Here is a 13,246-nt window from a genome sequence, read left to right on the forward strand (position 1 = left end):
GTCCACTCCTCTGTGGTGTAGTGAGTAGTCACAGTCATGTAGCTTTCTGTTACCCTGGAGGTCCACTCCTCTGTGGTGTAGTCATAGTCATGTAGCTTTCTGTTACCCTGGAGGTCCACTCCTCTGTGGTGTAGTGAGCAGTCACAGTCATGTAGCTTTCTGTTACCCTGGAGGTCCACTCCTCTGTGGTGTAGTGAGCAGTCACAGTCATGTAGCTTTCTGTTACCCTGGAGGTCCACTCCTCTATGGTGTAGTGAGCAGTCACAGTCAAGTAGCTTTCCGTTGCCCTGGAGTTCCATCAGTCTGTGGTGAGGGCAACAGAGGATGCCTTTGATAATTCATTGACAATTTTGATATTTTCCTGTTCATAAATATCTGGCACGATCTTCATACTGAAGTGAGAGGGGATTTTGTAGCATGGCTCAAGCACTTTCACCATATTTTTAAACCCTTTGTTTTTCACAACAGAGTATGGCCTCATGTCTGCAGCAATAAACATCCCAATAGATTTGGTGATGGCTTTAGTCCAGTCTGATTCGTCAGCAAAGGGCTTAAATGCCGCAGTGACAAGTTATTGTCTCTTGGCTGAGTTGACTCCCGTCACTGACACACCAGGGTGATGACACTTTAAATGTGTGGCTATGCTCGATGTATTTCCATGATCATACGACTTTCTTGTGGCACAATGCCTTCACACCGTAATGGTGTTGTCCACCACCCTTCTGTCATCATATTTAACAGGGAAGCCAACATGCTCCCATACATGAGACTTAATGAAGCGGGAGGCTTTTCCCGTTCTTCAGCTCCTCCCACTAGCCATGGCTGTCACAGCTCTTTTTTTTCTTTGCTTTTTGCAATGTGAGCATCCAGGATTGATTCTTTGGGATTCAACATGCCCCGTTCTCGTGAACAGTACACACAACTGTTTTTAAAAAAATTATCGAATCAACCTTCAGGCTTCAGAGTAAAACACAGCATCTGTCTTGTCTTTATCTTTTCACTGCAACTCTGCGTCGAGATGTAGGGAATTATTACTTTAAAAAGTAACAGTGGCAGTAAAACTGTATTTCACACTATGATGGTTAAACAATTGATCTGCGGTTCACATGCATGGCGACCGTGGGGGGGTGATAAGTACGGATCACGGCTCAACTACGGTCCTTTACACCACCAGTATGTATTGATATTTAGGCTGTGTGCCTTTTTGTCATTTCTTTTTAAATGTATGTAGTTCTGTTCTTGAGCTGTTATCTGTTAATGATCTGTATTATATCATGTTTCCAGATGTGTGGACCCCAGGAAGAGTAACGGCTTTTGGACCTCTAATGGGAATCCTAATAAAATACCATTCTGTAAATTGTAACATATATTTATTGAAGTAGGATATGCAGGCTATAGGAATAGGCCACCTGCTGTGGGCTTGCCCGGTCATCGCTTTACTGTGGGGTTCCAGTCAATTTGAAATCAGCTATACATCAGTCATATTACGTCGTCGTCGTCACTCGGGCTGGGAATTGCCAGGACCTCACTATATGATATCACGATACTTGGATGCCGATACATGTGTATTGCAATTCAATAAATTTTTATTGGGTTTCAAATGTTCCAAATGTATTACTCACCATTGAATCAAAATTTATTTGTCACATACTTTGTAACAACAGGTGTAGACTATCAGTGAAATGCTTACTTAGGGGCCCATCCCAACAATGTAGAGAAATAATATAAGGTGTAAATACACAATGAGAAATTATATCTTGGCTATATGCACAGGGCTACCATTTCTGAGTTGTGCAGGGTTATGCTATTGAGTTACATATACAGTGGGGAGAACAAGTATTTGATACACTGCCGATTTTGCAGGTTTTCCTACCTCTAGCATGTAGAGGTCTGTCATTTTTATCATAGGTACACTACAACTGTGAGAGATGGAATCTAAAACAAAAATCCAGAAAATCACATTGTATGATTTTATTATTGAATTATTAGAAAATGGAAGAAGTTAAAGATGACGGTCAATCACCCTCGGTCTGAGGCTCCATGCAAGATCTCACCTCGTGGGGCATCAATGATCATGAGGAAGGTGAGGGATCAGCCCAGAACTACACAGCAGGACCTGGTCAATGACCTGAAGAGAGCTGGGACCACAGTCTCAAAGAAAACCATTAACACACTACGTCATGGATTAAAATCCTGCAGCGCACGCAAGGTCCCCCTGCTCAAGCCAGCGCATATCCAGGCCCGTCTGAAGTTTGCCAAAGACCATCTGGATGATCCAGAGGAGGAATGGGAGAAGGTCATGTGGTCTGATGAGACAAAAATAGAGCTTTTTCGTCTAAACTCCACTCGCCGTGTTTGGAGGAAGAAGGATGAGTACAACCCCAAGAACACCATCCCAACCGTGAAGCATGGAGGTGGAAACATCATTCTTTGGGGATGCTTTTCTGCAAAGGGGACAGGACGACTGCACTGTATTGAGGGGAGGATGATGGGGCCATGTATCGCGAGATGTTGGCCAACAACCTCCTTCCCTCAGTAAGAGCATTGAAGATGGGTCGTGGCTGGGTCTTCCAGCATGACAACGAGCCGAAACACACAGCCAGGGCAACTAAGGAGTGTGGCTCCGTAAGAAGCATCTCAAGGTCCTGGAGTGGCCTAGCCAGTATCCAGACCTGAACCCAATAGAAAATCTTTGGAGGGAGCTGAAAGTCCGTATTGCCCAGCGACAGCCCTGAAACCTGAAGGATCTGGAGAAGGTCTGTATGGAGGAGTGGGCCAAAATCCCTGCTGCAGTGTGTGCAAACCTGGTCAAGAACTACAGGAAACATATGATCTCTGTAATTGCAAACAAAGGTTTCTGTACCAAATATTAAGCTCTGCTTTTCTGATGTATCAAATACTTATGTCATGCAATAAAATGCAAATGAATTACTTAAAAATCATGTGATTTTCTGGATTTTTGTTTTAGATTCCGTCTCTCACAGTTGAAGTGTACCTATGATAGAAATTACAGACCTCCACATGCTTTGTAATTAGGAAACACTGCCGATTTTGCAGGTTATCAAATACTTGTTCTCCCCACTGTAGGTAGGGATAAAATGACTAGGTAACAGGATAGATAATGAACAGTAGCATCAAATGTCTGTTGCGGAGAGACAAGCGAGCCATGAGAAAATGAGTTCTCTTTAACTCAGTCAACTTCGGTACAACATGCTATGGGGAGTGGCACTCTCGAGACCTCGGTTGAAGGATCTTACAATTACGCCTGACAAGGACAATAAAATTCACTCCTCGTTGGAAGCCTTCCACAGGTGATAAGCGTGAGGCTCAGATTCATTCCTTCAATTATTTAGCTCTTCACTTCATTTACAGTAATGATTCACGATACTAAAACAAACAATTCGAACGCGAGACTGTCTTGCATTGCTGCAACTAAACCGTCCCATTTTCTGAAAGATACTCGCTCTCTGTGTAGTTTCTCTGCTTGGAGGACGCTCGGGCGGCTATCGCTCGAAACCGGTCCGTGTGCACATTGCCACGTACTGTGTACAAACTCCCTGGAAAGACTTGTAGAATTCTTCGGCTTTCCTTTCCAGGGACCAGAGATAGGGTGGTCAGCGCAAATGTCTTGTGTGCCTGCGTGTGGTGCATGGTGTGGCTGCCTGCGCCCAACACTGGCAATGTGTGCTCTGTCACCGGTTACGGGAGGCTTTTTGAACAGCGAGAGCGGCCAGGTTCGGTGGGTAACCCCCGCCGAGAGTCTGCCTCGGTCAAGCACAACTTGTTTCTCTTCCCAGACTTGTTGAAGGGTCCGTTCCCACCTCGGTGATCTGGTCCTACGTTGACTTTCGAGATCGGGCTAGCTAAACAAGTGCCGCAAAGCATGCTAGCCAGGTTGGCTAATTTGCCGAGGCGAGTTAGCTATTACTGTGGCACATATCTGATTGACCCTCCGCAAAAACACTACTTTGACAAGTTCCCCACGTTTGGCCAATGGGATACTACATCAGCCATTGCCAGAGCCCCCTGTGCCCGTAAAGGGGCCGGGCTTCATGCAGGCTATAGTCTCATGGCAGCACAACACATGTTGGAAGCTTGTCCATGTTTAATGCTCCCCCGCCTGTTGTCCCGGGCAGAATTAGCAAGCGAGGCAAGAGATTTTGTTCTTATGGGCTAGAGGTTTACCTCCGAAGATTATTGCTACCATTCCATCTACAAGGGCCCCCTCCACAAGAGGACTGTATGGGTATAAGTGGCCTGCATTTGACCACACTTGCCAAGATCAAGGACTTCTTCCTTTTCGCTGCTTTATAAGGGGCATCCTTATGTTTCTACATGAGCTTTTCAAGCATTCTCTGCTTTAAGTGTGCATGGCCGCTGTCTGAGTGTCATGTGGGAATTGACGGAACCTCACGGGTGGGTGCTCACTTCCTGACGGTACGGTTCCTGAAAGGTGTGTGCGGTCTCAGACCTGTCTCTAAACCTATTGTGCCCACATGAGACTTGGAGCTGGTTTAAAGCATTGTGCGGCCCCCTTTGAGCCTTCGGAGTCGGTGGATCTGAAGATCCTCTACAACAAAACCTACCTGCTCATGGCTTTGGTCTCGGCCAAAAATATTGGGAACCTCTTATCCGTACACCCTTCCTGTACTCAGCTTGTTCTCTAAGCAGTGTGTCTCCAGCTAGATTGTGGCAACTATCTCGATGGCATATATAGGCAAACGTTACCTAGTGGTGTACGCGCCCGCTCCACCATGGGTCTGGCAGCGTCGTGGTCGTTGTTTAAAGGGTTGACTATTGGAGATAATTTTGAGCATCACTGCACAATTTTGTGAGGTTTTGTCGCTTGAATGTCACTGCTCCCAGTAAAGCACAAGTGTGCTTACAGCTGGGTCAGGGGAAAGTCACAAGGCAGCGCTCCATAATCACAATACCCGCATCTCGCATGGTCAGGTCTGGGTTGTCTGCCATGGACCGTTTAATTTAATATCAATTGGGGTTGGCTTGGGGGGTGACTACTTCCCCATAGAATATGGTACCGAAGTTGACTGACTGAGAGAGAATGTAATGTTATGACTATAACTACAGTTCCCTGAAGGAGGGAAACAAGGTCCCGCACCACCCATTCCTGGGCTCGGTGAAGGGCCTTTTCATTTAAGGAATGAAGCCGAGCGCTTTTCGCCCGTGGAAGGCGGCACTTCCAGTGAGGCACGGGTTTCATCGGCCTTGTCAGGCGTGATTGTAGAGCCTTCAACCGAAGTCGCGTGAGTTCGGCTCCCCATAGTATGTTTTACCGAAGTTGACTGACTGAAAGGCAACAGTAGTCATAACGTTACATTTTGGTCAGTCATCATGGAAATAAGTGCCAAACAAATTGTCTCTTTTTAAAAAGATGGAAAACAAGCTATGAAGTAAAAATAGTTGAGTTTTGGTGCAGGTACAGCCAACTAGCGGCAAAATAATATTGTGCCATTGTCTATACGATATATTGTCAATATATGTCCTGATATGTAACTATCTAAACCTCTCCCTTGCTCTATCCATGTTGTGTCCAGGCTGTCCCAGAAGGGGACTGGTTCTGCCCGGAGTGCCGTCCCAAACGGCGAGCCAACCGCCTCACCTCCCGCCAACGCTCCTCTGTCGACTCTGAGGAAGAAGTGGAGGAAGAGGAGTCGTCAGAGGATGAAGTGGAAGAAGAATCGGAGGAAGAGGAATCAGAGGAGGAGACCGAGGAAGAAGAGAAGAGGTGTGTTTTGAGCGTCACTATACTTGTAATTGTGTTGATAGTAAATTATCTTAAAACCAAAACATTGTATTCATATATCCGAAGTTTCCCTTCCTCAATTCAGCCTCCCTCTTCTCCTATAGTGTCACTAAAAAGGGCCGGACTGCTGTGAAACCTCCTGTGCCTACTACCAAAGGCAGTCGGTCAAATGGCAGGACCACCAGCAGCTCAAGTCATTCCACTCCCCGGAGCCAGCACACTACCCCCAAGCAGGCCCTCTCGGCCGGGAAGGGAGCCTCCGCGAAGTCCTCGGGGAAGAAGCCCACCCCAATCTCCAACAAGCCCACCCCAATCTCCAACAAGCCCACCCCAGTCTCCAACGGCAGACGCCCACCACGGCCAGGCAGCAGAGTCAGCTCTCGGATCAGTCACGAGATACTGGCCTCCAGCGGTACCTCCAGCAGGACAAGCAGCCAGACTACTCCATCTCCCTCTCAGGCAGACTCCCGTAGAAGACCCATCTCCGGTAAGACCAGTTCTGCGAAATGTTTCTGTACAGAAGTGTTGAATGTTAATTTTGTAATGTATAGTGCCTTCAGAAAGTATTCATACCCCTTGACTTATTCCATATTTTGTGGTTTTACAGCCTGAATTCCAAATTGATTAAATATTTAAAAAATGTCTCACCTCTACACAAATTACCCCACAATGACTAAGTGAATGTGTTTTTATAAATAATTGCAAAATGTATTAAAATGAAGTTCAGAGATCTGTTACATAAGTATTCACAATAGGGCTGCCGAAGTGGCCTAAAAATCATATTAATTTAATTATTTTTAAACTTACGGTCGATTTTCACTTTCTAGTTTTTTTTCTCCGAGTAAGCTTTGTACAGTTAAAGGTCAGATACATTATTTCTGATTGAAATGCAGTGTAATGAATACGGGGCTTGTGAAATTATACTTGTGCTTAATATAAGCCTTCCACAGTCGAGACCAACTAATTATTTTATCAAAATAGTTTAACCTGCTTTTTTGCAATCACTGATCAATCAGGCTTTCATAGCTATGAAAATGTCATTTTTGTTAGATTTAACCAGAACCATGCATAATGCACATTCACTTCTTGTAGCAGGCATCATAGAAAATGAACACAGGTCTCATAAACAGTCTCTTAAGAACAAGCCCACGTGCTAGTGAGTCCATGCAACTTATTATGTTTTCACTCCTGGACTTATTTAGGCTTGCCATAGGACAGGGGTGTCAAAGTCAAATGGACGGAGGGCCAAATAAAAAAATCAGCTACAAGACGAGGGCCGGACTGTTCGAATGTTCATTGAAAAATTTTTAAATGACGCATATAGTCTAGTGAACCTAATTGAACCTACTGAAAACCTAACAAATATATTACAATATGATCAGATAAATAAAGCAATATTTTCTTATGGCTCTGTCAGTAATCTTTAATTTTCAACAGACACAAAAGACAAATTTCCTTTATATAAATATCCCCATAACATGAACATTAAATGAAAGAAACCGGTATTCAAGGCACCATCAGTAGACTATATTTTCTATTTTAGCAAAAGTGGGCTAAATTTACTTCAAAGAAAAAACAATAATAGCAATTTTCTATCATCCACTCAACTGAAATATTTTTAAAATATAATTGGATTGAAATACAAAAAAATAAAGTGCAAAAATCTATTAATCAAAAACAACACTTTGTTTAAGGAGAAGTAACATGCAGTGAAAACAAATATTAAATTTTAACTTTTAAACTTGAACTGAGTAAAAACTCTAAATATGTGATTGCACAGTAATGTTCACTTGTTTGAGGTTGAGGGTGATACTTGGTGGTGTCCCATCTTTTCCACAAGTTCATCAATGTTCGGGGTAAGGCTCTGAGCTGAAGAAATCCTCAGAATTGAGTGGAGGTGTTCAGCAGTAAGTCGACTTCTGTGTGATGTTTTGTTCAGGTTCATCAAAGAAAACAGTTGTTCACACAGGTATGTGCTGCCAAACATAGACAACGTTTGAGCAGCCTGGATGCGCAGCTGGGGCATTGTGCCGGGGAGGAAACGGGCGAACTCCGCAGCACCCACTGCCGCATATTTTGCCCTCAGTGCATCATTGCATTGGAGGTCAATCAACTCCATTTGGAGGTTTGGTGGTGAGCTTTCCACGTCAACAGCAAATGGGTTACCGAGCAGTTCCAACCTGCTTTTTTGTGCTTCAAAGTCAGCAAATCGGCGTCGAAAGTCAGCGGCAAGCATACCTATTTTATCAGCCAACTGTGTGCTCGGGAACGCACTGGTAGAGAGCTTCTCTTTCATGGTCTGGCAGCTGGGAAAGTGGCTCAAATTTTCTTTCCGCATCTGCGTCTCCCACAGAGTCAGTTTGGTTTTAAATGCCTTCACTGTACTGTACATATCAGAGATGACACGATCCCGACCCTGCAGCTGCAAGTTTATTGCATTCAGATGACTCGTAATGTCACACAGAAAAGCCATTTCACACAGAAACATTTCGTCTCGGAGTTGTGTTGTGTCTTTCCCTTTGCTGTCCAAGAACAGACAAATCTCCTCACGAAGCTCGAAACATCTTTGAAGCACCTTTCCCTGGCTTAGCCATCGCACCTCTGTGTGATAAGGCAAATCACCATGCTCCGTTTCTAACTCCGTCAGAAATGCCTTGAACTGGCGGTGATTCAAACCTTTGGCTCTGATAAAGTTAACTGTGCGCGTGATGATGCTCATTACATGCTCCATTTTCAAGGCTTTACCGCACAACGCTTCCTGGTGTATGATACAATGATAAGCTGTCAGCTCACCTGTCGCGTTTTCCTCTTGCATCTTTTCCCGTATCTTCGCCACCAGTCCGCTCCTGTGTCCACACATCGCAGGTGCTCCGTCGGTTGTCAAACCCACGAGTTTTTCCCAAGGCAGCTCCATCTCATTTACACATCTTGACACCTCTTCATACAAATCATGCCCCGTAGTTGTGCCATGCATAGGACGTAAAGCCAAAAACTCCTCTGTCACGCTTAGGTTGGAGTCCACTCCGCGGATGAAAATTGACAACTGGGCAATGTCAGAAATGTCGGTGCTCTCATCCACAGCCAAGGAATATGCAATAAAATCTTTTCCCTTTTTCACAAGCTGCTCTTTTAGATTGATGGACAACTGGTCTACTCTCTCGGCAATGGTGTTTCTGCTCAGACTCACATTTAAAAAGAGTTGCCTTTTTTCTGGGCAAACTTCGTCACAAACTTTAATCATGCAGTTTTTGATGAAATCCCCCTCCGTAAATGGCCGGGCTGATTTAGCGATCTCTTCTGCCAAAATAAAACTGGCCTTGACAGTTGCGTCCGCGTGTGTGTCCGCGTGTTTCGTTTCATAATGTCGTCTCAGATTATACTCTTTCAGTACCGCCACACTTTCTCCACACAGAAGACACACAGGTTTTCCAGCTACCTTCGTGAACATATACTCCGACTCCCACCTTGTTTGAAACCCCCGGTTCTCAGTATCCACCTTCCGTTTTGCCAGTTTTGATGGGTATCTGAAAGTTAATTTTACTGTGATGCTGACGACTGCTGTGCCAATAAATATTGAAATGAAGCAGCCTACTGCTCGGTGCGTCACCTTTGCATTGTGGGAAATGTAGTATTGGTGCGTGTAAAAGATCTGCGGGCTGCCGGCTTGCTGCGGGCCGGTTCTAATAATAAATCAAGATCATCCCAGGGGCCGTAAAAAACCTTCTTGCGGGCCGGATGTGGCCCGCGGGCCTTGACTCTGACATATGTGCCATAGGAGGTTGAATACTTATCAACTTCAGCTTTTAATTTTTTATTAATTTTACGTTATGGGATATTGTGTGTCCAATCTACCAATAGGTGCTCTTTGCGAGGCTTTGGAAAACCTCCCTGGCCTTATGCTTACACATAATCTCCATTTAACAAATTCAGGCTAACACAAAATGTGAAAATTAAGGAGTGTGAATACTTTCTGAAGGCTCTGTAGCGCTTGAAAATCCTCAGGGGGTGTCTTCAGTTACACAACTTCCTTCTAGTTGAGTCATTTTTCGTTTTTCTCAGACAGTGCACATCTTTGATATTCACAATCGGCTGGCTACATCTTCTCTGTTCCTCCAGCAGAGGTCTCCCCCAAGCCCAAGCTGGTCCTGACTCCCTCGGTCTCAGGTTCTTCGTCCAGTCGCCGCAGCTCAGGGAGGAACCTGGGAGTCCATGAATTGTCTGCCTGCGAGCACCTGACCGTAGAGCTTGTCAGACATGAAGACAGCTGGCCCTTCATGAAGCTCGTGTCCAGGATACAGGTAATACATGACTTTTTTAAAGGTACATTTCTTTCTGTTCCAGCCTGGCTCACAGAGAAACACATATGCGCGCATGCACTTAAAGACACACACACACAGGCAGCACTCCTATGAATACACTTTGAATACAACTAGCTACCTCACTAGGGACGCCTACTATCTAACTCAAGGGTTTCCCATCTTTTTTTCCCAGGGCCCCCCTTTTTTCACATTGTAATTTTTTGTTTTTAAATTGAATTTCTACAATTCTATGTAGTTTAACAAGAATCATGACATCTTATAGGTAGGCTATTCAATGATATAATAATGGATAAGGAAAATAAATCAAGACCCCTCAATTTAATTTACTCTCAATTTAATGATTCATATGGTCTTTTACTAAAAGTGAATAGATCAATTAATGGCGAGAGTCACACATTGTGTAAGATTACTCCCTAAGCAAAGTCCAATTTCTTTGACTCCTCGACTATAGGTCTTAGCTCAGCTTCTGAATGTCAGAGAGAAATCAAAAATATCCCCATATGTATCAGTTTCGTCTTCTGGCATTTTACCTCATGTTTCTATTTATGCATCATTATAGATCTGTATAAACAATCGCAAATGTATATATATATTTTTTAAGTGTTTTTTTTTTCTTTTTTCCCTCAAATCAGGGAAGGTCCTGGTTGTTGGGTCAATTAGACAATTTCATGCTCATCTATCTAAAACATTTAGTTATTTGACTATATTTGTGTAAGTTAGCTGGCTGGCATTGATCTTACTATGTAACAGGTGTTGGAACCAAATGTATTTTCCAGTCGTTTCGTTCAGAATATATATATATATTTTCATTCCACTTTTCCAACCAGCAAAATAAAGTAATGGTTTATGAAGTTCCTTTTTAAACCACATTTAGCTTGACATTAAATTACTTCACCAAGTACTGTGAATAGAGCAGTTTTTTTTTTGTGCAGTGGGCAAAAGTTAGTTTACCTGCTAGTATGGGGCAGAAGAGGTGACTGACAATAAAGCAGGTGGGGAGAAAGTGAGAGAGGGCTGAGGGAGAAGGCCTGCTTTGAAGCGCCGGGCATCTTATTGTTATGACATGCATTATCTGAACTAGGCCCATAGAATTATACCTACGGAGGACCGGCTTCTATGAAGGAACTTTGAATGTCTTTAGAGAGTTGGTTCAATGCTGGACCAAAACTAGAAAGCTAACAGGCTTGTGTGTGCAGAGCGACACCAGAACTAAAGCTGCAATCACTTTTTTTTTTTTTTTTTTTTTTTTTTGGTGACACGTTTTTCTACACCAGCTTCAAACAGCAGAAAATATCATATTTTTGGTTATGGTACAATTACTCTATATTATACTTGTTTGTTTTGTCACAAACTGGAGTTAGAATTTTATCAGCCAGGAAATGGCAGGGCGATTTCTACATAGTACACCTTTTAAACATGTCTTACCTTTTTTTGTAGTTAATAAATCTTATGTGAAACATAACTATAGTATCCTTAACTAGTGTTGAAAAAGTTAATCCATTGTTTAATTAAAAATGAATCACGTTTAACGTCAGTAGTAGGCTAGTAGACTATGCTTCGGGAGGGGCAGGTAGCCTACGCGCGTGCACACAGTGGCCAAGATTTTCCGCTGGAAGGTAGACACTGGAATTAACTGTACGGGCAGCAAATGCACATCAATCTCCAAATGCTTTTGGTAACTTGGACAGAAAGTTCACGTTGATCCACTGAGGCGAAAAAGACACACAAAAAAATTAACTACAACGCGTTTTCTATATTTGCGGGCATGTGACAAATCAATGTTTTTGATTAGTCGTGCGGTTACTTGTATACCCTCTGATTTATCTGTCCTCACTTCTGCAGGTTCCAGACTACTTCGACATTATCAAAAGACCCATAGCTCTGAGCACTATCAGAGAAAAGGTCAACAACTGTGAATATAAAACAGCTAGTAAGTTGATTTTTTGCTTTTACCTAAACCAACACAAATTAAGACTTGAACCATTTCCTTGTATATTGGATTACATTTATCAGCATGAAAAACTTGTTTTATGCGGTCATGGTTCTGCACACCAGATTTGAAATTATTTCTGATCATCTTTTTCCCCCTCCTATCTCACAGCGGAGTACATTGAGGACGTGGAGCTCATGTTTGCCAACTGTTTACAATACAACCCTCGGCACACGAATGAAGCTAAAGCAGGAGCAAGGCTCCAAGCCTTCTTCAACTCAGAAGTCTCTAATCTGGGGCTGGCAGACCGGACCACTCCTCCACAGAAGCGGCCCCGGATGTAAAGCTGACTGACTGAAACTACTGGGTCGTATTCATGCACACCGTTGCAAGAATTTCATTGGTTTTGCGACAGAAACAACGTTTGTTATTGGAGACTTTTTTTTTTTTTTTGTTACCTTTATTTTATCAGGGAGTCATGCTGAGACCAAGGTCTCTTTTACAGATGAGCCCTGAATGACACGGTCATAATTCAGGTAGTCCTTCTCTTTTCTTCCTTTTTGTTTCTAGTGAATATGACCGTGCATTGTAAAAGTCTGAACATTCCCAAACCATTTTGGAAGTGTAAATATCATACCCTCTCAAGATAAGGCAGGAACAACTATATCGTTGTGAAAGTATTTGCACTGAATATTTCAAAAAGCCTTTCTATTCGCATTCACTCAGGGTAAACAAATTGTTGTTTGAAACCAGGTTTCAACAGTGCATTTATATTTTGTATATTGGCAGAATTCCTAGACTACTATTTTTGTGCACATACTTTTTGTACTTCAGTTGATTTAGCTGAATTAAGTATTGGAACTTAATAAGGACAGTTTAATTTGTTTCATAATATTGAACATATTTTACATCAACTGTTTCAGGTTCCCATCTTTCAGTGAAACACTACACTGGAAACCGATATTATTTCTTATGTCTCTTATTTCCTATCATTCATTGGTTATTTATTTAGTTTTGAATGCAATAACTTTATTTATATTTCTATAGAACATGTTTTTGTAAAGAATTATTGGCCTAGTTTTGAGTTCAGTCTTTAGAAACTGTTTGGGATAGGGTCTAAATACTGAGTGTTGTCCCCCTAACTGTCACCTTTGCTTTGTATTTGCTATCGTGTACATTTTCCTATATATAAAAATAAATTGACTGTTTAATATTTCTTGGTCATCTCTCACT

At 42.9% G+C, this 13,246-nt stretch overlaps 1 protein-coding gene across 3 annotated transcripts in view; it reads left to right on the forward strand.

The window, feature by feature from the left end:
- LOC139375046 (bromodomain adjacent to zinc finger domain, 1A) overlaps window positions 1-13,226 on the forward strand; it is a 51,110-nt gene extending 37,884 nt beyond the window's left edge. For 2 of the 3 annotated variants that reach the window (XM_071116423.1, XM_071116426.1), the window contains 5 exons: window positions 5,556-5,746; window positions 5,869-6,251; window positions 9,881-10,062; window positions 11,926-12,013; window positions 12,185-13,226. In XM_071116423.1, the coding sequence (XP_070972524.1) occupies window positions 5,556-5,746; window positions 5,869-6,251; window positions 9,881-10,062; window positions 11,926-12,013; window positions 12,185-12,357 (1,017 nt within the window). In that variant the 3' untranslated portion in view covers window positions 12,358-13,226. The remainder of the gene's footprint in view (window positions 1-5,555; window positions 5,747-5,868; window positions 6,252-9,880; window positions 10,063-11,925; window positions 12,014-12,184) is intronic. The other variant, XM_071116425.1, reaches the window with a different exon arrangement.
- Window positions 13,227-13,246: the final 20 nt, after the last annotated feature.

The sequence above is a fragment of the Oncorhynchus clarkii genome, chromosome 19, assembly GCF_045791955.1.
Source record: "Oncorhynchus clarkii lewisi isolate Uvic-CL-2024 chromosome 19, UVic_Ocla_1.0, whole genome shotgun sequence".
Taxonomy (NCBI): domain Eukaryota; kingdom Metazoa; phylum Chordata; class Actinopteri; order Salmoniformes; family Salmonidae; genus Oncorhynchus; species Oncorhynchus clarkii.